Source organism: Cetorhinus maximus, chromosome 23 (assembly GCF_964194155.1).
Source record: "Cetorhinus maximus chromosome 23, sCetMax3.hap1.1, whole genome shotgun sequence".
NCBI classification, from domain to species: domain Eukaryota; kingdom Metazoa; phylum Chordata; class Chondrichthyes; order Lamniformes; family Cetorhinidae; genus Cetorhinus; species Cetorhinus maximus.
The window spans coordinates 14,244,489-14,269,586 of NC_135901.1; the positions used below are offsets into that span (position 1 = coordinate 14,244,489).

General features: G+C 47.3%; 1 protein-coding gene across 1 annotated transcript in view; it reads right to left on the reverse strand.

The window, feature by feature from the left end:
- Positions 1-25,098, reverse strand: part of LOC144697833 (uncharacterized) — a 166,912-nt gene that overhangs the window by 18,155 nt on the left and 123,659 nt on the right. The window contains exon 10 of the mRNA XM_078569811.1: positions 12,522-12,617. Coding sequence (XP_078425937.1) covers positions 12,522-12,617 — 96 coding nt within the window. The remainder of the gene's footprint in view (positions 1-12,521; positions 12,618-25,098) is intronic.

Here is a 25,098-nt window from a genome sequence, read left to right on the forward strand (position 1 = left end):
ACCCCCACACCCCTAACGCTTGGCTAAACTGAGCTGGGATAAAGCTGACTCTGTCTGCGTCATGGCTTCACCGACATTACACACGTTACCTGGGCGCTCTGCCCATTTTTGCTAGCTTACTTTCAGCTGCAAACGAGACCAAGTCGAAGAAATATATTAAAAAAAAAGCCCTGAACTCACTTACTTGGGAGAACTGTCAGTCGGGTGCCGCTGCCGAACGTTAGTTTAACAGTAGCATCGTAAAAGCACAGTGACAATTACCCAGACAGAAACCTTCACCTGACATAGCTGATCCAGATTTCAGCCAATACACCAGAAACATTTTGGGGCGAGCGCTGTACATTTGATTCGCTGTGAACTGAACCCTAATTTTGACCTGCACTTCACAGCCACTGCCTTATCTAACCCCCCGCGAAAACCCAGTACAGGCAGAACGGGCCGAATGGTCTCCTCGGACCTTGTAAGATTCTGCGAAATGGAATCTTCTGAACTCAGGTTTGGAAACACGTATGAACACTGGGAACAACAGAACCGGAGTAGGCCATTCAGCCCTTTCGGGCCTAGCTCCGCTATTCAAGTTAGATCATGGCTGATCGTCTACAAGAGCATCACTTTCCCTCGCCACCCCCATAATCCCTTGATGTCGTGAGACTCCAGAAATCTGGCAGCCGCAGTCTTGGGCATGCTCACGGATTGTGCTTCCACAACCCCCTGGGCTAGAGAACTCCAAAGATTTATCACCCTCCGAGTGAAGAAATCCCCCCTCATCCCGGTCTTAAATGGCCTGCCCCTTATTCTGACACCCTTTCCCGGGTTATTGACCCACTTCCCTTCCCCCGTCCCCAAGCCAGGGGGAAACATCCGACTCACATCTACCCGGTCGAGCACTCTATGAATTTTGTAGGTTTCAGTGAGATGATCTCCCATCGGTCTAAACTCTAGAGAGTACAGACCCAGTTCCCTCACTCTCTCCTCATAAAACAGTCCCGACATCCCAGGGATGAGAGCGGCAAAAGCCAATAAATCGAAACCCTGCGGATGCCGGAAACGTGAAACAAAAACAGGAAATTTTGGAAAAAAATCAGCAGGTCTGACAGCATTTGTGGAGAGAAAGACAGGGTTAACGTTTCGAGCCCGTATGACCCTTCTTCAGAGCGGCCATGAGGCAAAGGCATATGGATTCCAAACGCTAACTCTGTTTCTCTCTCCCGCAGATGCTGTCAGGGCTGTTGAGTTTTCCTAGCATGTTCTGTGTTTTTGATTGGCCTGGTGAAACTCCATTGCACTCCTTCCAGGTCAAGTTTGTCGACGGCCGATTGATTCCCCTTTCCCCTAACACAAATGTATTTTGCAGTTGCATTAGGGACAGGGCATTTTCGTTAGAACCTGACGCAAATTAAAAGTGTGAAAAGACTTACTGGGTTCCACAACGAGTTTTGTCCCGCTGCCGAAGATAAGCTTGTTGGTTTCCCAGGCGTCACACTGCTACCTGGTGTTACAAAAATAGTCCCTACCGCATGAACCCTAATACAAGCGTTGCTCCTTCTCTAACTTTGGCTTTGAGCGCTTTAAGTACATTTTGAGATTCGACTTGCTTGCACACCGCGGTTTGTTGACCTCCAGAAAACAATACAACCCCTCCATTGAACTTAACTTTCTCTGCTTCTACCTGTCTAGGGTGAGACTTTACCTCAGTGGTAATGTGACTGGAATGGTTAATTCAGAGAGGCAGCTCCTGGTAGTTTCCAAATCACCGCACCAGCTGGTGGAATTTCAATTCTGTTAGTAAAGCCATCTCAGTAATGGCGACCATAGCAACTATCATACACGGTTGCAAAAACCCATCTGGTTCACTCATGCCCCTTTTGGGCAGGAAAACTGCCGTCCTTACTAGGTCTTGCCTACATGTGACTCCAGCCCCCTCAACATCGTATTTGACTCTTAACTGCCCTCTGAAATGGCCTAGCAAGCCACTGCAAGGGCAATTAGGGACGGTCAGCAAATGCTGGCCAAGCCGGAGACGTCCCCATCCCATGAAACTAATAAAAAATGAAACACGGTAAACGGACAACAGTTCATTTTTCAATTCCCCGTTGCATTTCTCCATTTGCACCTCCGGGGGAATTATTTGACATCAACATAATTTTGATATAAATGTGTTTTATATATGAAATCTCCTTTGCGTGTGTGTGTGTGTGTGTGTGTGAGAGAGTGTGTGTGTGTGTGTTTATGCAACTTTGTGTATTTTTTGACAGGGTGAGTGTGTGTCACTGAACCGGACTAGCCATATAAATACCGTGGCTACAAGAGCAGGTCAGAGGCTAGGAATCCTGCCACGAGTAACTCACCTCCTGACTCCTCAAAGCCTCTCCACCATTTACAAGGCACAAATCAGGAGTGTGATGGAATACTTCCCACTTGCCTGCAAGAGTGAAGCTCCCACACAGTGTGTGCAGGGGAATGTTACTAATCAATTCTTTGCCCTGGGAATAGATACTAATCAATTCTTTGCCCTGACAATTGATGTGCAACGTGTATATAACATGTTAGATTTAAAAGAGGGAAGGGGATATGCTGAGACTATGAGAAACGTTTGTGTTTAGTCGAATCTACAGTTACTTGGGGCCACTTTCCAATGGGGAGTTTCACGGCCTGATAATGAAATTTAATTCTGCCCTTCTGTGCCTTTTTACATTATTGAAGCCTCGCGATACATCTGCTGGCTACAGTGTGTCTAATTAAACCCTGAACTGAGTTGGATATCTATCTATCTTCTTAAAGCTCATCTTACCGATGAAATGCCTTCACTTTTTTCCCCCCACGTAAAGCCTTGGCCCTCTGCCCACTTGCCACATGCCAGGTAACATTCAGCCAAAAAAAAAAGGAAACAAATCTACACGCAGGAGAACGAGAGAAAGCTCAGCTGGTACTTACTTGGCACAACTGTCACTTGGGTGCCTGTGCCGAACGTGAGCTTGAGAGTTGGGTTATAATAGGTTGCACGGTGAAAACAGTGCAAACAGAAACATTCCATTGGAGAGATCACCCGATTCCATTCAATACATAACAAAGCATATTCGCTAATTCTGGGATGGCATTGTGTACAAAGTTTAACTAAACTAATGCCTATGAGATGGATGTTTTTTTTTTCCCACCTGAACATAAAAGTCGCTGAATTGGAACGATGGGTCTTTGGGGTCAAAACCTTAAGACATGTGCAGAACCTCTGACACCGCCCCCCCCACCCCCACCCCCCTCACACACCCCCGCAGCCCCCCAAGTGGCTAAGTGGTCATCTAATTTCCCCCAGACCTTCCACGAATTTACACAAGAAGAAATGATTTGCAGTTTATTTGATGAGTGCCCACGCCACATGGACTGCCACGGTTCAAGAAGGCGGCTCACTGCCACCTTCTCAAGGGGCAATTAGGGATGGGAAATAAACACGCTAGTGTAGTCGGGGACGCCCAAGTTCCATGAAAGAATTGAACGAAAAATAAGGAAGCTACATTTACTTATGCTCTAACCACATCCAAACTGACGACTTGAGGTGACTTACTGGGCTGCACAGTGACTCTGGTGCCACTGCCAAAGATAAGTTTCCAAGTTTGAACGTTAGCACAACCGTACAAGGTGTTAGAAAAATAGACCAAGCACATGAGCAGTAATGTTAGCTTCTTTTTTAGTTTCTCCCCGTTTGAGTTTTAAGTTGCAGTTTGAGATTCTACTTACTTCAGGACCCAAGGTATCTTATCTCCAGAAAACAATCTGACTATTCCCCCTCTGCCGAGCGAATTTAACTCCACTTCCCTTATTCTATTTTAAACACAGAAGAAATTGTGAAAAAGGGGACAGCGGGTGGTCTGACCTTCCTCCCTGACACATGTCCATTGACATCCATGCCAAAACCAGCTCCAACTGGTTTTGGTCAGGTTGATTTTGACAGTCACTATGTTGGACAATTCATTGCCGCTTTGTGGATGTTGATCTGTCTGTTGTTGTGGGATAGGGGGCGGGGAGGAAGGGGCATGGAGGTGGTGGGTACCAGTGTTCCACTGATTAATTTTCTGCCTAGAGAACTGATTTCACATATGGACGTTATTGCTTTGTTGTTCGCGGTTTTGATGAAACACAGAGGCCTGTTGGGAATGAAAAATGAGGGCCTTTTAGCTCTAAATGACAACTATTTATGTCCATTTCACAAATGGGAATTTCAATCCCAGTTTTACAAAAAAAAAAGACGGAATTCTGCATTGAGACCAATGCTCATATTGCCGAGGTCTGCAGTTTGAACTCGTGGTCAATGCATGTCCAATTGAGGAATGAGTTGAGCCGAATAGGCATGATTCTAAAGACATGTCTCTTCGGTTTCCCTTATATTTCGAGTACTCCCTTGGCAATCTGCCCGAATCCTGCAGATATTATCCAGCAGAAAGCGACATCAAGTTAAAGATTGACAAAAATACACTTCAGATGGCACTTACTTGGCACAACGTGCAAATGGGTGCCGCTGCCGTACGTCAGCTTCTCAGTAGCTACAACATCAAACTCAAACGGGTAATAAAAACACAGTGGCAATTGCTCATACAAAAACCTTCTATTGGGACAGGCGATTCACATTTTATCTAATACACGATAAAGGAGCTGGAACATTCACTGATTCGGATTGGCGCTGTCTATTTAGTTCACATTAAACTACGAGGTGTAAGTGCGTATCACCTGCGGATGACAATCATTGCTTTATCGGCCTCCCAACACAGGCAAGATCGGCCGAATGGCCTCCTTGAACCCCGTAAGAATCTACGAGCGTGAAGCATTCCTGATCCCGAGTTGCCGGTGATCGACTTATTCCCCTCTCCCCTCCCACCAATATATTTTGCAGTTGTGTTAGTGCAGGGCATTTTAGCCATGCTAGGCATAAGCAGATTCAAACTGAAGGCAAACGAAGACTTACTGGGTTCCACAGTGAGTTGGGTCCCACTGCCAAAGATGAGCTTGTCAGTACTCCAGTAAGCACATCATTATCAAGTGTTACAAAATCCGACCTTAACCACATGAGCAGTAACGCAAGCGAGCCATCTTCTCTAGGTTTGAGATTTCAGTGCATTTTTAGATTCTACTTGCTTGCATGGCCTGGTCAGGTTAGCTTCAGAAACAAATGCCATCGTTTCCCCTCCTCTATTCAACTCAATTTTCGTTGCTTTGCACTATTTGGGGGGCGCGTGGTAGCGTGGCGGTAATGCAGGGAGCGGGGCCTAGGCCCCTGCGAGGGGTTGGGTGGGTTGTGGGTGGGGTGGGGGGGGTGGGGAGGATAGGGGAGGGAGTAGTTGGGAGGGGGGCATGCCTTCAAATCCCATCACGGCAGCTGGTGGAATCTAAACTCAATGACCAAATCTGCAATTGAAAGCAAACCTCAGTAAAGGCCCATCTGATTTACTAATGTCCTTTAGGGAAGGGAATCTACCGTCCTTGCCTGGTCAGGTCACCATGTGACTCCAGACCAGCAGCAATGTCACTGCCCATCGATCAGCCGAGGAAGCCACTCAGCTCAAGGGCAATTTGGGATGGGCAACAAATGCTGTCATTGCCAGCGACTCCCAGGTCACAGGAAAGAATGAAAAAAAAATGCATAAGCACAATGAATGGATCATGGTTCATTTTTCAATCCCTTCTTGCATTTCTCCATTCACACCTATCGGTAACGAACTACTTGGGGAATTAGTTGGCATCAACAGTTAGGCCTCTTCTCGAGTACTGTGCCCGGTACTGGGCGCCACACATGCGGAAGGAGGTGATGGCATTGGAGAGATCATGGGGGAGATTCAGAAGAATGATCCCAGGGATATAGAATTGTAGCTTTAAGGATAGTTTGGAGAGGTTGGGACTGTTTTCCTTGGAGAAAAGAAGGCTGAGAGGAGACTTGATAGGGGTATTCAAGTTCCTGAGGGTGATGGATAGGGTAAATAGTGATAAAAACACCTTCCAAACCTACGACCTCTACCATCTAGAAGGACAAGGGCTGTAGGTAAAAGGGAACACCAGCACCCGGAAGTTGCCCTCCAAGCCACTCACCATCCTGACTTGAAATTATATCGCCATTCTTGCACTGTAGCTGGGTCAAAATCCTGGATCTCCCTTGCTAAGAGCACTGTAGGTGCACCTACACCACATGAGCTGCAACAGTCCAAGAAGGCAGCTCACCACCACCTTCTCCAGGGGCGATTAGGGATGGGCAATAAATGCCGGCACAGCCAGAGAAGCCCACATCCCGAGAATGAAAAAAAAAACTGTTCCCACTCAAGAAAACATGAAGAACTAAAGGGCACAGAGTCGAAATAATGGGCAAAGAAGTAAAAGCGAGTGTGGAACGCACTTCCTGAGAGGGTGTAGGTTCGATCGAGGTATTCCAAAGGGATTTGGATTGCTAGCTGAAGAGAGAGAGAATGTACCAGGTTACAGGGATAAGGCAGGATCGGTGGACCTAGGTAGAATGCTCTTGCAGAGAGACGGCGCAGTCTCGATAGGCCGAATGGCCTCCTCCTGCACTGTAAAGATACTGTGATCCAGAGGAACTAATGGGAAAGGAACCTCGTTTTGAATTCGTTAGGTGAAAATGCTTCGCCTGGTGTTTCGGTGAAGTCTTTGGGTTGCTGTTGCCTTAATGGAGAGTAGTTTGGGAGTTTATTAAAAGTCATGGTAGCAGTAATTTGTAGCGATGTGTATATATATTTAACTTGTGTAAATTAATAAATGTCTCGTGTATTTTGATGTGAAACCTCCAGAGAGCTGGTGGTCTGATTACTGAATTTAGGGATGCAACTCCAACATACAAAAATAGAAGTTATGACAGTTGTCTAAAGTTTCCCTTTAGGATTTTTAAATAACTCAGCTTTACCAACTGCTGGGTCATAACATTTGCTAGGTCCGGTGATCTCCAGAAAAAAATGGATCTGTTTCCCTCCCAACCCCAGACTCCACTAACCCTAATTCCCCTCGTTTTGTTCTATTGTCAAAGCACGAGGAATTGTTGGAAGTTTGTCTTCCTTTGCGGGCAGTTTTTTTTAAATAAACCTTCACCCGGGACAATTGCCTCCTGAGGGATGCGCTTGACATCAGCATGATTGTAATATCAGCATGCTAAATACATTATAGCTTCCATGTGTATGTAAGTGTGTGATTGTTCGGGGGTGGGTGTTGGTGGGTGGGGGGAAGGTGGGGGTAATGGTGCTGGCGGGTTTGTAGGTGTTAACATGAATGTGGCACCTTCAGCTTCGATTTCACACATGGAACAGGGACATAGGGACATAGGAGCATGGGAGTAGGAGCAGGTCATTTGGCCATTCAAGCCTGCTCTGCCGTTCATTAAGATCATGGCTGACCTGGTTGTGGCCTCTGCTCCGTTTTCCTGACTGCCCCCCACCCATCCCCGCCATAATCCTCGACACCCCCACCTAACAAAAATCTGTCCAACTCCGTCTGGAACAAAGTCAGCCTCAAGTACTTTTAGGGCAAGAGAATTCCGCACACCAAGGTCCCATTGGGAGAGGGAACAAAAATTCTCATCTCTGTCTTAAAAGGGAAACATCTTATTTTTAAACTACGTCCCCTCGATTTAGTCTACCCTACAAGTGGAAACACCCTCCGGGGGTAGAACCTATATTGCTCCCTCAGGGTCTTATATGTTTCAATTACATCACCTCTAATTTTTCTAAATTCCAATGGGTATAGGCCCAACCAGTCGAGTCTAACAAACCCAGTTTAGCCAAAGTGCCTTTGGAAACCGTTCCGTTATTCGAGCAAATGCTTTTATTTTTTGCGGTGACCTTCCTGAATTGAGATTCCCTGCCCCGGTAACAGTGGACGATGGTGCATTTGAGCGCTGCATCATATCACTGACGTGTGGGGATCGCACTCCTAGCCGCTGCACCCCTTCGTAAGGCGTGAGCAGAGATTGTCAACCATTGGCTTAAAGCTTATTCCCTCAGTGCAAAGCCTCCACTTCTATTACACCGACTGCCCTGGATGTCTGCCGCACTCACCAGACACCATCAATCAGAGGACTATGTCAAGTAGTTGGGCTGGGAGGGGCATGGGGGGTTTGGAAGAGAAACCTCAACTCAAACTTACATGGCACAGCCGTCACTTGGGTGCCGCTGCCGAGGGGCAGCTCGCTCGAGTAATCATAATTACCATTCACGGTAACAATTGCCCAGGGAGAAATCATACACTGGATTGACTCATTCAGATTCCTGCCCTTATACGCCAAATAAACTCTGCTATTCCCTAATCGAGGTAAGGGGCAGCTAACACAGAGAGCATAGCAAACTAAATCCCATTGCTAGCAAATATTGTTAATTCCAGGTGCAGGTGCCTCATTGATCACCCAAAGCAGACACCTTGACCCAAATGACCTTCCATTTATTGGGTTACTTTGCAAGGGAAGGAATTCTCTCACTAATTGGTCAGTTGCTGCGTTATTTTTCCGCCCCTCAAATCCAGATTGTGTATCAGCTTGGCAGGCATGTCACGACAGGGCGACTCTCGTTTTGTATTTTTTTTTTACAATAGCCAGATGCAAATTGGAGGCAGGCAATGAAAGACTTACTGGGTTCCACGGTGAGTGTTGTTCCACTGCCAAAGATAAGCTTCTCAACATCGTAGTTGTCACAGTGTTAGCAGGTGCTACAAGAATAAGCCCAGCTACATGAGAAGGACCGTGAGGGTTTGCATTTTGCCTTGCTTTTCGTTCTGAGAGCACTTTCGATGCTATTTGCTTCTAAAGACAGATCAGGTTGCCCCCAGAAACCAATGTGACTTTTTTTTCCCCCCCCTCCCCAAAATTAATCTTAATTCCCTCCGCCATGCGCCATTGTGAAAGCACAAGATAAGAACAGGAAATTAGCAACTCTCCATGTTACTTCCATTCCTGACAACTCTCCATTAGCATCCACCCGAAAACCAGTTCGTGGACTAAATTTTTGCCACCAACAGGATTTTGTTAGCAGCGTGCCCGACGTATCATCGTTTCCTCCTTTGGCACTTGGGGATGGGGTGAATTATGCAGCTGTGGTTGTGCAAAGGGCTGCTTATGCACTCAAGCAAAAACAGGGAATGGTGGAGAAACTCAGCGGGTCTGACAGTATCTGTGGAATGAAACAGAGTCAACATTTCGAGTCCATACGACTGTTCATCAGAAACGGATTCGAAACGTTAACTCTGCCCTTCTCTCTCCACAGATGCTCTTCGACCTGCTGAGCTTTTCCAGCGTCTTCTGCTATCGTTACAGATTCCCATCATCCGCAGTATTTTGCTTTCACCTGCGTATATACTCTCTGCCTTGAGACCTGAATGTACATTGTTGCTGGCAATTGAGGTTCAAAAACCAAACACAAAAAAAAGCCATGTTTTGAGAATGAAAAACAATGTTCCATTGACTCGAATCTTTGCTTAATCTGTTACACTTGCCAAATGTGAGTTTCCCATTCCTGTGATAACATGTAAGTCTGCATTTCAGGCCATTGTGGTATTACTGGGGCCTAGATTTCCAGCCTCTGGGCACTGCTTACCTAATTCCGGAGTGAACTGAGCTGCCTGTCTGTCTCCCTGAAACTGTTCTTGCTGATGCAACTGATTAACTTTTCTTTTGCGCATCGCCTTGGCTACCTGCCCACGATGGCCAGTGACCTTTCAGCGGACAGTTGCATGTAAATGGAAAGCAAGGAAACTAAGCCTAATGGGCACAACCCTCAGTTGGGTGCCACTGTCAGATTTCACAACAGTGGCATAAGAATTCACACAGCTACAACTCACCAGACCAAAAAAACAAAGAACAACATTCTACCTCAGCACCTCATTAAGATTTCAGGCAAAAAAAGCAAAGTTGGGACATTCACTAATTCTGGCCATCTTACATGCAAAATTCATACTAAACCCAAGTACTGTCACCTGCAAATATTTGTCAGCTGAGGTCAGAAGTCACTGACTTGTGTACACCCAGAGTATGAACGATGGGCCGAATGCACACCCCGCCCCTCCTCCCTGTATTATATGGTGCCACGGGCGCCCAGAATTTGTATCACCGAGTGGCCAAACTATTACCCCCCCACCCCCACCCCTCCTCCCTTTTCGACAAGGTTTAGTCTGCTGAATGCATATTACAAGAGTGAATTTCAGTGACGTTATTACTAAAACCAGATTAAAGTTGAAGATATTAGAAAACTTACTTGGTTTCACAGTGAGTGTTGTTCCACTGCCAAAGATAAGCTTTTCAGTTCTGTATGTAGCACAGTGATACCAGGTGCTACAAAACTATCTACAACTGCATGACTAGCAAAGCAAGGGCTTGTTTTTGCCTTGCTTTGAGGTTGAGCAAAGTTTGAGGTTCTCCTTGCATCCGTGTCCAGGCCAAGGGGGGAACAAATACAACTGTTCCCCCTCCCCGCACTGAACCTGATCCCTTTACTTTGCCGTATATCAAAAGTAAAAGGATTGGGAAAGGAAATAACAGCACTTCCTCCTTCCTTTCTTCCTGGTAGTTTTCCGTTAACATCTACCCGAAAACAAGCACTGGGAGAGTTTTTGGACGTCAACATGGTTTTGATATAGTAGGCTTGTATCACAGCTTCTATTTGTATACAGGCTTGTGTGTGTGTGTGTGTGTGTGTGCATGTGTGTGTGTTTGTGAGTGAGAGAGAGAGAGGGAGAGAGAGAGTGTGTGTGTGGTTATGTGTGAGTCTGTGCGTGAGAGAGAGAGAGTCTGTGTTTGTGTATGTGATTATGTGTGATTGTGTGTGAGGGAGAGAGAGAAAGAGAATGTGTGTGTGCGTGTATTTACATACGCGTGTGCGTGTAAGTGTGTGTGTGTGAGAGAGATAGAGTGTGTGAGTGTGTGTGCGTGAGAGTGTGTGTGTGACTATATGTGTGTGATTATGGGTGAGTGTTTGTGTGTGTGAGAGAGTGTGTTTAGGTGTGTGTGTGATTATGTGTGAGAGAGATTGTGTGTGTGTGTATGTATATTTGTGTGTGTGATTGTGTGTGTGTCTGAGAGATAGAGAGTGTGTGTGTGTTTGTGTGTGTGAGAGAGTGTGTGCCTGTGTGTGAGAGAGACAGAGAGTGTGTGTGTGTTTGAGAGATAGGTAGCGTGTGTATGTGTGAGAGAGAGAGAGGGAGAGCATGTGTGTGAGAGAGAGAGAGATTGTGTGTGTGTGTGTGTGTGTGTGTGTGAGAGAGAGAGAGAGAGAGAGAGAGAGAGTGCGTGTGTGTGTGTGTGTGTGAGCGTGTGTGTGTTAGAGAGAGAGAGAGAGGGAAAGAGAGAGTGGGTTTCTGCTTGCTCTTAGCGCTAGGCCAGGTCAGGTCAGCTCCAAGTATGACCCAAATGAGTTTAATTCCCTTTGTTTTACAACATTTTAAAAGTAGAAGAAATGGCAAGAAATTGACAGCATTTGACCTTTCCTCCTTTCTTGATCATTCAGCATTACCATCTTACGTCAATGTGTTCACCTGATGCTTGACATCAACATGAAATATCATAGTCTCCTTCTTTGCTCGTCGGTGCACCTGCAAAGCAGGGTTGGGTGGGGGAGGGGAGGAGTGCGGGTGGGGGGGCGGGTAACATGCATTTTCTGCTCTGAGGCTTGATTTCAAACATGCATGTTATATTATAAACACGCATTCGGAGTTTAAAGTAAAACTAAACAGCACTTGGGAACGATTTTGGTTCTCCAGGAATAAGAGGTGATCTTATCGGAAAATATAACATCCTGAGGGGTTAATGTTTAATGCGCCCCCCAACCCCCCCCCAACCCTAACACCCCCACCCTGCAATAAACGTACTCCAAGTCAAAAAAAAAAGACGCACAGGAAATGAACAAGGAGTTGCCAGTGGTTCACCTTTACTTCCTTTCCATTTAATTATCCATTCACACCTACCCGGAACCAATTGCTGAAGGAATTGCTCAGCTTCGACAGGAGTTTCACCATTTATGATGTTCGTTACATCATAGACTTTTTTTTTCGGGAGTGTGAACCTGGAGTGGAGGGGGTTGGAGAGGGTGGGGGAGGGGAGGGTGAGGCGGGGGGTCCCTACGAAGCATTCAGCTGGCTTGACATTTAATTGCAAACTTCTTTGTTTTGTCCTTGGTTAGCGTTTAAAACTGGAAAAGCGAGATTTCGAGAACGACACATGGATTTCTATTCACTCCAATCAATGCTCACCCGGGCCCGACTTGCAAATGGGGGTTTATTATCCCGGTGATAATACCCAATTCTGAAATTTCACTGCAAACTCACATCACTGGGGCCGGGAGTTACAACTCCGGGACACTACAGAGTGAACTTGGGGGTGGGGGTGCGGGTTGATCTGGATAGCTGCCTTGTTACAGCTTGTTGGATGGGAAACACTGGCTTCAATTTTACGCCGCGCACTATTTTCGCTCTGCGCACACACTCGCCAATGCCCTATCCAGCAGAAAACTCTTTTAGGTAGGAGCACAATAAAAAATAATTACTCATTTCATACTTACTGGGCACAACGTTCAACTGGGTTCCGCTGCCGAATATCAGCTTCTCATAATAAGTGGCACAGTAACAACTGCAGGGACAGAAACCTTCCACTAAAGCTGGGGGGGAGGGGGGTGCAGATTCCCCCCACCACCCCCCCCCCCGCCCACCGACCCCCAATAGCCCCCCTTCCCCCAACCCCACGCACAAACTCCCTACCCACCCCCTTCCATCACCTCCCACCCCCACTCCCCCAGCCCCTGCCAATAACGCTGAAACTTTCACACATTCGAGGTCGGAGCACCTTTGCCATGTTCACATTAACCCTGTCATGTTAATTTGTAAAATTACCATGAATGCTATCTCCCATGAATTCTACCATGTGTAAATATCCTATACCTGAAGTTCCCCTTCTCTGCCTGCCCTCCAATGATTATCCAGCACTGCATACACCTGCTAACAGTATGATTCTAGTCCACAAATTGGACTTACCCGGTTCCACAACCACTGTGGTCCCATCTCTGAATGTCAGTGGGTCAGTGGCCCGTGTCTAGTACAGTGACTCCGAGCCTGTAATTAAACCTGCCAGTGTTCCAGAAATCCTAGCCCCAGGACTTGGGCTGCTAACCAGCGCATGAACTATTTCTGAAGCTTGGCTCTGATTGCCAATGTGGATCTATTGGACACTGGGTTTCACTGAACTCTCAGTGTGCGGCGTCCTGGCCTCTGGGTCGGAATGGCTTTGCGTCCAAGGGCCTCTCTGGAAACTGGAAATTGAGGGCAATACTGGCGGAGTGCTGCACTGCCGGAGGTGCGCACCCGAGACCCGCCCACATCTCTTCCAAGGAGACATTAAACCACCGTTCTGTCCGCTCTCTTCGGTTGCCAAACGCTATCCAAATGATGCATTCGGGGGTGAGCAAAGGTCATCACCCCAGTGTCCCATCAAACACCGGCACATACATCACAGCGCATCTGGCCACTGTCACTTTGGCTGCTTGCGCCAAATTCAGGGCAAATTGGCAATTCCCTCTCCAACAATCCCGCAGTGTGCACCGATGTGACTTCAACAGTCAAAAAATATTACATGGATTGTGAAGTGATACGTCTGCTTCGGGGATTGTTAACGACGCTCTGTAAATGTAACTTTGCTCTTACCTATGTAAATGCGACTGCCAACACCGCCTGTCTACATTCCACATACCCCAAACCTCCACACCCGGAAATTCAGGCGCAGCTCGCCCATCGAAAATTAGAACACGCCACATGACAAGTTAATGTTAGGCTTTCTTTGTACAAAAAGATGGAATCATTGTCTTCAATATTACTCACTTGGCTCTACCGTCAGTTGGGTCCCAGTTCCAAACGTTAGTTTAGCAGTGTACACTGACCCACACAGTGATATGGACCCGTATCTGAAACCTGACTACCCCACCAGGTATCAGTCCATTACAGCCCAACACACAAGGGTAGCACGCTTCGGACCAGATTTTAATCCACACACAAAAAAGCCCATCCAGCCGCATGGACTTCCCTTGTTGAATAAGCATAATAATAGGCAGGGTACCGCAACCCTTTAATGTGTTAAATTATATTGAACTACTGTTCTTCTTATTATTAATAGATACCAGACCCCTTTCACAACGTGCGTGAGGCAGCTGACAGCAGACAATTGCTTACGTCTTCGAGAGGTGTAGGGCTGGGGATGGGGAGAGGTGACATGAGGCGATATCTTCACATTTTACTCAATTGGTCCCACCGTAACCCTAATCTCACTCCCCAATATTGGTGCTCATGGCCTTATCCCAACATGCTGCAGAGAGGCAAGCGAACAGACAGAAACCTTCGTTAGCACATGTCGCTCAGAGACAGCTCGGAGAAAAACGTTGGACTGAGTGGTGTTCTTACGGGCTGTGGGTTTTTTAATGTACTCTGTGCTCAACAGGGCACTTCTGGCTTTTAAACCCCTCGGGCACATTGAACCAATGGCAGTTTATACTCACTTGGTTCTACCAGAAGTTTGGTCCCGTTACCGATGATAAGCTTATCGAACACAGTGCTGAACGTCTGTGCAGAAACCCGTCAGCGGACAGAGGCTATGCCATCGCGAACACTGTAGGCCTGATGACTAGGCACATTTGGCCCCGCACAACATTCACTGGCCTTACATTCCGTCAAACAGATATGGAGGGACCAGAGGAGGTGCAAAATCATTCACAAGGTTGATAACCCCTAATGATCGCTTTTAGGCCTTGGGATTCATTTCTCCAGCCAAGCAAAAAGTGGCGGGTGGGGAGGTGGGGGTGGGGGTGGAGTGATTCTGGGGCAACAGGACGGAGTTATTTATAATTAGGAGTGCGTTCGATAGGATAGACTTTTTCACTCGTTGGGGAATCCCCCCCAGAAAATGAATAGTGGCGTCCACGTTTTAACATGGTTGCCAATAAATCCAATTGGGAATTGAGGAGAAACCTCTTTACCCAGAGGGCGATGGGAATGTTGAAATTAGCTACCACGTGGAGTGCTTCACGTGAACACCATTGATAACTCACAGGGGATGCTGGTTCAGAGAGGTGAAGGGGAAAGCAATCGAATTGATTGAGTGACGTGAGGTAGGGTGGGATCAGAATCACCCGAAGCACAGTCAATGGGCCTGCAGCTACTGGACTGAATGGCCCACTTCTCTGTTCTAAATTCTGCACGATTCAATGCACCAAAACATTTCCAACGCACAGCGCGTGTGGCTGCGGCCTAGCAGTTTGACAAAGGGCATATATCAGTGTTCCAGAGCGGAAAGGGCTGCTCCAGGCCCCACTAACGAGTAGACTCATCAGCAACATGGGGTCGTGTGCGGAATTCAATGAAACCCGCCTCACCCCGGCCCAACTCGTTCTGGGAAAGGTTGCTTTCCTACAAACCGCATCACTTTTCCTTGGAGCATTCGGTATCACGGGTCATCTGGCGACTCTCAGCACATCCGAGCTCCTGAGTCTTGTGAGGAAACTGATGTACACATGGAAAAGGCGCATTTCTCCCTCCCCGTAGATTTTCCGCGGTTCATCTTTCAGGACGGCACTTTGCAATTCCTCCCACCCGTTCCACAACCACCACCCCTCTCCCCCTTTTTGCCATGAGAGCAATAATTTCTTTGTGCAGAATGAAGCTTCTCAAATTAATACCAAAGCTTATACTCACTTGGCTCCACGGTCAGTTCGGTTCCCGCACCGAATATTAGTGGTTTATAAACAATCGAATACACCGTGAAAAATCTCCATCTGAAAACTCAGAGGCACGCCCATAACCTTCAAATGGTTTTCGGTACTCTTCTGGCCAGCTCACCGTGGCTATTTCCTGAAGTTTGCTTAGGTTAAACAGTTAATCCTCAAGCCCTGCAACCTTGGAAACGATCCGCAGCTCTCCTTCAATTTCGCTCCATAAGAAAACATGGTTGCCAGGCCCCAATTGACAAATCCAAGCGAAGGAGAGGCTGGGGAGAATCCTCTTTTTTGCTTTCCAACGAAATTCTCGAAGCGTTACAAAATATGCTGCAGTTGGGATAGGTGTAGAATTGGAACCAACGGCAATGTACATCACCCACCCCTCCATCTGCAGCTGTTCCTCAACACTGCAATTTTCGATGCCATATATGGCTGCCTGGTTTAGTGGAGCATTGGGTTTTGGGCCACATTACACAATGCAATATAAACATCGCTTCTAATTTCAGGCAGGCTCCTTAACATTAGAAATCATACACACACACACATACACACACACACTCACACACACACACACGAAACGCCTCCAAATGACACTTAAACTATTCTGGCCCTCGTCTGAGAGTAAAGAGTCGGCCATTTTGGCTTGAGTTGAAGAGATATCCCTTCACTCAGAGGGCTGCCGGCCTTTGCAATTCTCCAGCCTAGAGGGTTGGGGATACTGAGAAGTTGCATCTATTCAAAACGGTGATTGATGGATTTTCGTTTGGTGATAGATTTTTTGTGAGGTGTCGCTAAGGGGATCGAGGATATTGGGACAGGCCAAGTGGACATTGATGTCGAATCTCAGTCGTGATCTTAATGAACTGCTCAATCCTGCACCTATATATTATGTGCTTAATGGTGCCCTCCGTCCACGCTGTACAATCCCCCGACCCCCACTCCGCACTCTGACTGACCTGGCACTTTGCTGACATTGAAGCTTCGAATGCTGCGAGACTGGAGCCCTTAAACGGTGCAGTGCACAGACCCACCCAGCTCAAGTGAAACTTCTCCCGCCAGTGCACACACACACACACGCCTGACTTGGTGACAAAGACCGGTCAAAGCCTTGGGGGAAACCACAAACACAAGGGTTGGCATATACATTCTGGGACCGCTCCAGTCACTCTGGTCCCTCGCCTCTCGCACCCCACTGACCCCCAACGACAGCAAATCACCCCAAACCCCGCATACATCAGCGACATATCAAATAACGCCGCGGCTTTACCTCTAAGTCAGCTTTGAGAGGGGGAGAGGGGGTGTTGGGGGTGTGTGGAAAGAGAATGAAAATTAAGTAAATAAAAGATGTGGAGTGATCCACAATGACCGACTTACTGGGTTCCACAATCAGCCTGGTCCCGTTGCCGAAGATGAGCGGATAGGTTGTTATGTATGTCACACACGGTTAAACCCAATAACAAGATCCACATCGCCGGGCAAAGCCGCTCCCTCGTCTGGGGGATCGATCAGGCCGGTGAATAAACGGGACGTGTCTTTATTAAGCAGCGCTGAGTGGGGAGGGTGCAGACTCAACCCGGAATATCCAGGAGGAGGAAAACAAGGCGACGCTGACAGAATGGGAAAGGGGGTAAAGGTCCAGGGGGTAGGTGATGTAGGGTGACCCAGGTTAAGATCACGGAGTGGGGGCTGGGGTGGGGTATGTGTGTGTGTGTTGAGAGCGGTTGGTGCCATCCCGTAGGTTATTGTACGAGCGCTCAAGCAGTTTAACCTACTGTGGGTCCCAGCTGCTCCCCACAGTGATACAAGTCAGTACAAAAACTCCTCACTCGCTGCACCAGCTCAAAGTGTCACATGACCTTCTACAGCTGAGATACAACAGCAATTTATTCATTCATTGGAGGTGGGCGTTTCTGGCTGGGCCAGCATTAATTGCCCAACCCTAATTGCCCCTCGTTCAGAGAATCAACCACATTGCTGTTCGGACCACAGCAGGTGAGCAGGTCAGTTTACCCTTCTCTAAAGGGACATGAGTGACGTCGATGGGTACTTTGTATTTTACAACAATCACGGTCACTGTCAGACTCTGAAGTGCAGACCTCACATCGAATTTAGATTCTACCATCCGTCCTGGCGGGATTCGGACCCGCATCCCGCACGGGATCAACCCTGGGTCTCTGGCTTACTGGAGCAGGGACAGTGCCACTGCCCCTCATAGAAGCGCCTTCACGGCAGTAAAAAACCCTTCGGCGGGCCTTCACATGGGCGCTCTCGCTATTGGACACGGAGGAGCCCATTGGGGTGGGTGGACCAGAAGCGCGGCCAAATGTGTAAGTTCTACCGGACGTTCTAACGGAGCAGAGACAGGGGAAGAGGTTTTGGGGAAAGAATTGCCGAGCTGAGGAGCAAAGCAACTTGAAGGCACCATCGGGAATGGCTGGGGGGGAGTGGGTGAGGGCGAGTGGGGGTGGGGGTGTGAGGGCGGGTGGGAGGGTTTTGGGGGGGTGGCAAATGAATCGGGGCCACAGGCAAAAAGCCAGAATCGGCTAAGCAACAGGTTGGAAGGGCTGTAGGTGTGAGAAGGTTGCAGAGGGACGGAGAAGCGAACCCATCCAGGGATGTGATGGCAAGGAGGCTAATTTTAAAACCCAGCCGTTGTTTGACCCAAAGTCAATGTTGGTCAGCGTTTTATCTTTAAATATTGTTTCATGGGATGTGAACACATTGGAGAGAGTGCAGAAGAGGTTAACCAGAAAGGTCCCAGGGATGAGAAGCTGCGGCTATGAGAATAGATTTGAGGGGTTGGGACGGTTCTCCTTGGAGGGAAGAAGGCTAAGAGAGGATTTGATAGAGGCGTTCAAAATCGTGAGGGGGCTGGACAGAGTAGCAAGGTAGAAGCTGTTCCCACTCGTAAAAGGATGGAGATGGGAGAGGCACAGATTGAAAGTGATTTGCAAAAGAAGCAAATGTGACGTGAGAAGGAAAGTTTATTCGCACGGCGAGTGGTTCGGGTGAAGGATGCACTGACCTGGGAGTGTGGTGGGGGGAGGATCAATCGAGGCAATCAAGAGATAATTATTTCAATAGAAACAATGTGCAAGGGTAAGGGAGATTGGCGAGGCACGGTTGGAGACAGGGCAATGGCTCTCGCTCATAATGCTATTTGGAGATGTCCTTTTAATCTGCATATTATTATTATCATCAGACACGGCGGGCCGAATGGCCTCCTTCTGTGCCGTTGTGGTTCTGTGATGTGACCATCGCTTTGTTGCCTATTCATAATCGCCCTGAACTGAGTGGCTTGCGAGCTCATTTCAGGAGGGCAGGTAAGAGTCAAGGGCATTCCTGTGGGGTTGGAGTCCAATGAGGCCCCAGCCAGGTAAGGATGGTAGACTTACATCACTGAACTAGATGGCTTTTGCTTGGAACAATCGACTCATGGCTACCTTTAATTGGACTAGTTGTCAACTGCCGATTGGCCAATTGAACCCAAACTCCACCAAACTGTCGGGGTGAGATTTGGACCCACGCCCACCAGCATCCGGCTTGGCCCTCCGGATTCCTATTTCAGTGACATGACCACTACATCATCTCCCTTGCCTGTGGAAGCCGGCTTGGTGGGACTGAAGGTACAGAGTTCGTATGAATTCAAGTTTACAGAGTGAGTAAGGTCGGTGGAAAAGACATAATTCAATAGTCGAATCTATAAGCAACAAAGACATGGAAGATCTTTTCACAAGCAGTTCAGGCTGCTAGGCGGACATAGTAGAGGATTACTCATCTCCTCTTTCTGAAGAAAAGTGAGGAAATGATGCAAAATTTACTATTTGTTTGTCTTCCCACTGGAATCACTGAGGATCTGGAAGATCTAACTGCACCAGGTGTTGTTTCCTGTCCCCTTTCTCGTTTTAAATTTCATTTGCCACGATTTAATAGATACTTTCTGTCTAACTTTCGATCTAAACTTGTCTCCCGGGCAGACACGGAATCCACAGTTGTGGCGGGTAAAGCCTTTCTAACCAGACTGCAGCTACAGAGCAACCAGCTCCCTCAACTTCCATTTTAGACACAACTGCATTAAATGTACCGCTTCAGGCCAACAGGCCCAGACTGTTGTTTATGTTCCAAAGGAGCCTTCTCAACCCCCTTCACCCAACCAATGAGTGTAACCTTCTACTCCTCTCTCCCTCGTGTACTCATTGAGTTTCCACTTAAAGAAAGGAGAGAGAAAGGAGGAGACAACCGGGACTTGCAGGTTATTGAGCTTCACACCAGTCAGGGGAAAGTGCTGGAATCCGCTATTGAGGAAGCCTTCACAATGCACCTAGAGAAACATGGTATAGTGAAACAAAGTCAACGTGGGTTTGGTAAAAGGGGAATCACGTTTGACAAATTGGTTACCGTTTTTGGTGATGGAAACAGCAGGATGGATAACGGGGAGCCAGTAGATGTGGTATATTACGTAGTATAGTTAATATATTTCAGGAAGGATACGGTTGCACAGGAGAGAGTGCAGAGCAGATTCACCAGGAAGCTGCCTGGGACGGAGGGTCTCAGGTGAGAGGAAAGATTGGATAAGCTGGGGTTGTTTTCTTTGGAGCAGTGAAGTTTGAGAGGGGACCTAATAGATGTGTATAAGGTTATGAGAAACATAGATAGGGTGGATAGGAATGCACTTTTTTCCATTAGTAGATGGATCAATAACCAGGGGACATAGTTTTAAGGTAAGAGGTAGAAGGCTTAGCGGTGAGTTGAGGAGAATGTTTTTCACCCAGAGGGTGGTGGGCGTCTGGAACTCACTGCCTGAAAGGGTGGTTGAGTCCCAGAAACACTCGAAGCATTTAAGAAGTATTTAGATATTCGCTTGCGCCGCTATAGCCTCCAGGACTATGGACCAAGTGCTCTTGGCTTTTATTTCTCCGGCCGAGAGCAGCGTTCCTGGCCCCGTCACTGATCACCCCCTTTAAGAATGACCGGTGTACCAGGATAACTGGCCTGGGTGGATGTGGAAGTGACGCCTGGCCTTCTGCAGTCAGCTGAACTACAAGTGACATTCTGATTATTGCGATCAGGTCTCTATAGTGGGAATTTAAACACCCAACCACCTCACTTAGAGGCGATACTGCAGCCAATGAACGGACGCAGAGACTTGAAGCGTGCAGCGTGATGTTAATTTACCGACCAATGAAATGCAGCGACTTGAAATTGAAAACTACATAGGCTCCATTAACTGGTAATTCTAAAAAAGCTACTTAACGTCTTCGCAGTTCAAAGATAATTGTTAAGGACTCCTCTCTAATTTTATACAATACCAGGCAAAGTAATTGTTTTAGTCATTATCTCATGGGTTGTGAGTTTCACTGGCTGGCCCAAAACATTTTATGCCCATCCTGAATTATCCCCTTGAGAAGGTGGTGGTGAGCTGCCTTCTTCAACTGCTGCAGTCCATGTGGTGTAGGTACACCCACAGTGTTGTTAGGGTGGAAGTTCCAGGAATTTGACCCAGCCACAGTGAAGGAACAGTGATATATTTCTAAGTCAGGATGGTGAGTGGCTTGGAGGGGAACTTCCAGATGATGAAGTTCCCATGTATCGGCTGCCCTTGTCCTTCTAGGTTGTAGTAATCGCGCGTATGGAAGGAGCTGTCGAAGGAGGCTTGAGAGGAACCGCTGCAGTACATCTTGTAGATGGCAGACAGTGGTCTACTGCACCTCTGGCAGATTTGAGCATTAACCGGGCTCAGAAATGGTCTCCTTCCCGCCTCATTGTCCGTGGCTAAGTGGGTAGCTCTCTCGCCTTTAACTCTTTGTGGGTTCCCAGTTCCAATGGTCCCTTTGGCCACACGGAGGGTGCCCTGCAGTGTCATTCATTCATTGCCGTTTGGATGAGGCACAGAATCCTTCCTCCTTTCGGCTGGTCGTCTAATGCCCCATAGTTATATTGAAAGGAGAACTGTTGAGTTCTCTATCAAGTGACGCTTTGGCCCATTTCCTTCATATGTGAGCCTGACAGAGGGAGTTGTTAGAGTGCGGGGACAGAGAGAGAGAGAGAGAGACATTGAGAAGATGTGATAATCTTAGAACTTCAGTACCTGGAAGATCCCCTCCAGGCCACTCGCCATCCTGACTTGGAAATGTTTCACGGAGAAGAGGGAGAGCCTGTTTCACGCATTTCATACGTCGCTCACCTCCTACCACATCAAAGCCTTCAGACCAGCTGCCTTTAATCCAATTAAGTCACACACACACACACACAGGCACAACTATTTTGCATTAAATTCCAATAACATTATGCGAATGATTATATCTTCCTGATATCAAAAAAGGTTAATATCGTGCACTGTTTTAATAAAGCGCTTCTGAAATTCTCTCTATGCTGCATCACAAGATTTCTGAGCTCAGTTTTGTGTCTGATCTTCAGAATCTGCTCCTGAGCTTGTTGAGCGAGACTGAGTCTATTACCGGGCAAAGCTTATCGCCTTTCATACCGACACTTCAATATTTGGGACCCGGGAGCCCGTTTGTGTGTGAGCAATTTCAAGGTCGTTTATTAAGCTTATTAAGAAGCAACCAGTTTTGAGATGGCACCTTAACGGAACTGACAGGGAATGCCTGCAACTCGTGGCAATTGAGAGGCGTTTGGCCATTCGGGAACACAGTTGGCACAGAGTGTGCGCTGATGTCAGTCACTGGTGATAACAGCATTTTCCTCGCTAGCCGAAGTATGAGGGAGCCTTTCCCTCTGCTTTCGCCCTCCACTACTGGTCCAGCACCTTGGAATGAATTCTGGCTAGTCGACTGCCTATTTAGGTATCTGTGGTCCCGAAACCTCCACAGCCCTTGCTGATATATGTTCATGACCTGGACTTGGATGTACAGGTAACGTTTCAAAGGTTAGTCATTGATAGGATTTGGGGTAATGAGATGAACAGCGAAGAGACGGATGAGACCTCAGCGTGTCATGGACAGAGAGTTGGCAAATGGAATTCGACGCAGGGAAGAATGAAATGATTCAATTCGGGAGGAAACACCGAAGAAAGGCAATATCAGTTCAGGGGGTGGAATTCTGATCGAGATGAAGGAACCGGGGTATGTGTACACAAGTCTTTGAAAATGGCATTAAAACCAGGGAAAGCTTTAGCTGGTCAAGCAGTATCCAGAGCTTTATCAATCAAATCAGAGTGCGCAACAGTATCGAAGATGGAGCAAGTCCTCAGAAAACTCTTCTTACCTCCTTGCTGGAGAAGGTGTGATCAGTTCCGGGCGCTGTCACATTGGGAAAATATCAACGTCTTATACAATGCGAGAAGCGAATTTACTGGGTATGGCAGCAGGAACGAAAGGCGTCAACTGCATGGAGGTTCTGCAGAACCTGCAGTCCTTTTGCATGGATCATTGAAGACTATTTTCTAAATGGGGAGAGAATTCAGGAATCTGGAGTGTAAAGGGACTTGGGAATCCGAGTACAGGATTCACTTAAGGTTAACTTGTAGGTTGAGTCGGTAGTTAGAAAGGCAAATGCAATGTTGGCGTTTATTTCGAGAGGACTAGAACATAAAAGCAGGGATGTGCTGCTGAGGCTTTATAAGGCTGTGGTCAGACCAAATTAAGAATATTGTGAGCAATCTTGGTCCCCGTATCTCAGGAAGGATGTTCTGGCCCTGGAGAGGGTCCAGAGGAGGTTCACGAGAACGATCCCAGGAATGAAAGTCTTAACATATGAGGAACGTTCGAGGACCCTGTGTGTATACTCGATGGAATTTAGAAGAATGAGCGAGGATCTGATTGAAACTTACAGAATATTGAAAGGCCTGGATAGAGTGGGACGTGGGGAAGATGTTTGCATTAGTAGGAGAGACTGGGACCCGAGGTCACAGCCTCAGATTAAAGGGAAGACCTTTTAATAAAGAGATGAGGAGAAACTTCTTTAGCCAGAGAGTGGTGAACCTATGGAATTCATTGCCACAGAAGTCTGCGGAGGCCAGGGTATTGAGTATATTTAAGACCGAGATAGACAGGTTCTTGATTGGTATGGGGATCAACGGTTACGGGGAGAAGGCGGGAGAATAGGATTGAGAAACTTAACAGCCATGGTTGAATGGCGCAGCAGACTCGATGGGCCGAATGGCCTAATTTCTGCTCCTATGTCTTATGGTCTTATGGCCTTACGGTTTGTCCGTCGTCTTCGACGCTCTGGAGGCATAGAAAGAGAAAATTACAGAGGTATTGGTACAGAAGTTAAAGTCGCACGGGATCAGAGATGAGCTGGCACGATGGATAAAGAATTGGCTTGGTCATAGAAGACAGAGGGTAGCAGTAGAAGGGTGCTTTTCTGAATGGAGAGCTGTGACTAGTGGAGTTCTGCAGGGATCAGTGCTGGGACCTTTGCTGTTTGTAGTATACATAAATGATTTGGAGGAAAATGTAACTGGGCTAATTAGTACGTTTGCAGACGACACTAAGTTTGGAGGAGCTGCAGATAGTGAAGAGGATTGTCAAAGGATACAACAGGATAGAGATTGGTTGGAGACATGGGTGGAGAAATTGCAGATGGAGATTAATCCGGACAAATGCGAGGTAATGCATTTTCTAAGGTCTTATACAGGCAGGAATTATACGGTAAATGGCAGAACCCATAAGTGCATCGATGGGCAGAGGGATTTGGGTGTACAGGTCCACAGGTCACTGAAAGTGACAACGCAGGTGGATAAGATAGTCAGGAAGGCATATAGCCTGCTTGCCTTCATTGGCAGTTGTATTGAGTATAAAAGCTGGGAAGTCATGCTGCAGCTGTATAGAACCTTGGTTAGGCCACACTTGGAATATTGCGTGCAATTCTGGTCGTCGCATTACCAGAAGAATTGCTGGAGTTGGAGAGGGTGCAGAGGAGGTTTATCAGGATGCTGCCTTGTCTGGAGGTTAATACTATGAGGAGAGGATGGAGAAACTCTGATTGTTCTCAGTAGAGCGACGGAGATTGAGGGGGCGACTTGATAGAAGTTTACAAAATTATGAGTGGCATAGACAGAGTAGATAGTCAGAAGCTTTTTCCCAGGGTGGAAGAGTCAATTACTAGGGGACATAGATTTAATGTGAGAGGAGAAAACTATAGAGGAGATGTGCGGGGCATGTCTTTTACGCAGAGGGTAGTGAGTGTCTGAAATTCGCTGCCAGAGGAGGTGGTGGAAGCAGATACGAATGTGGTGTTTAAAAGGCAGCTTGACAAATACATGAACAGGGTGGGAATAGAGGGATACGGACCCCGGAAGTGCAAAATATTTTAGTTGACGTGCAATATGATCGGCGCAGGCTTGGAGGGCCGAAGGGCCTGTTCCTGTGCTGTAATTTTCTTTGTTCTTTGTTCTTGTTCTTTGAAGCACTTTGTC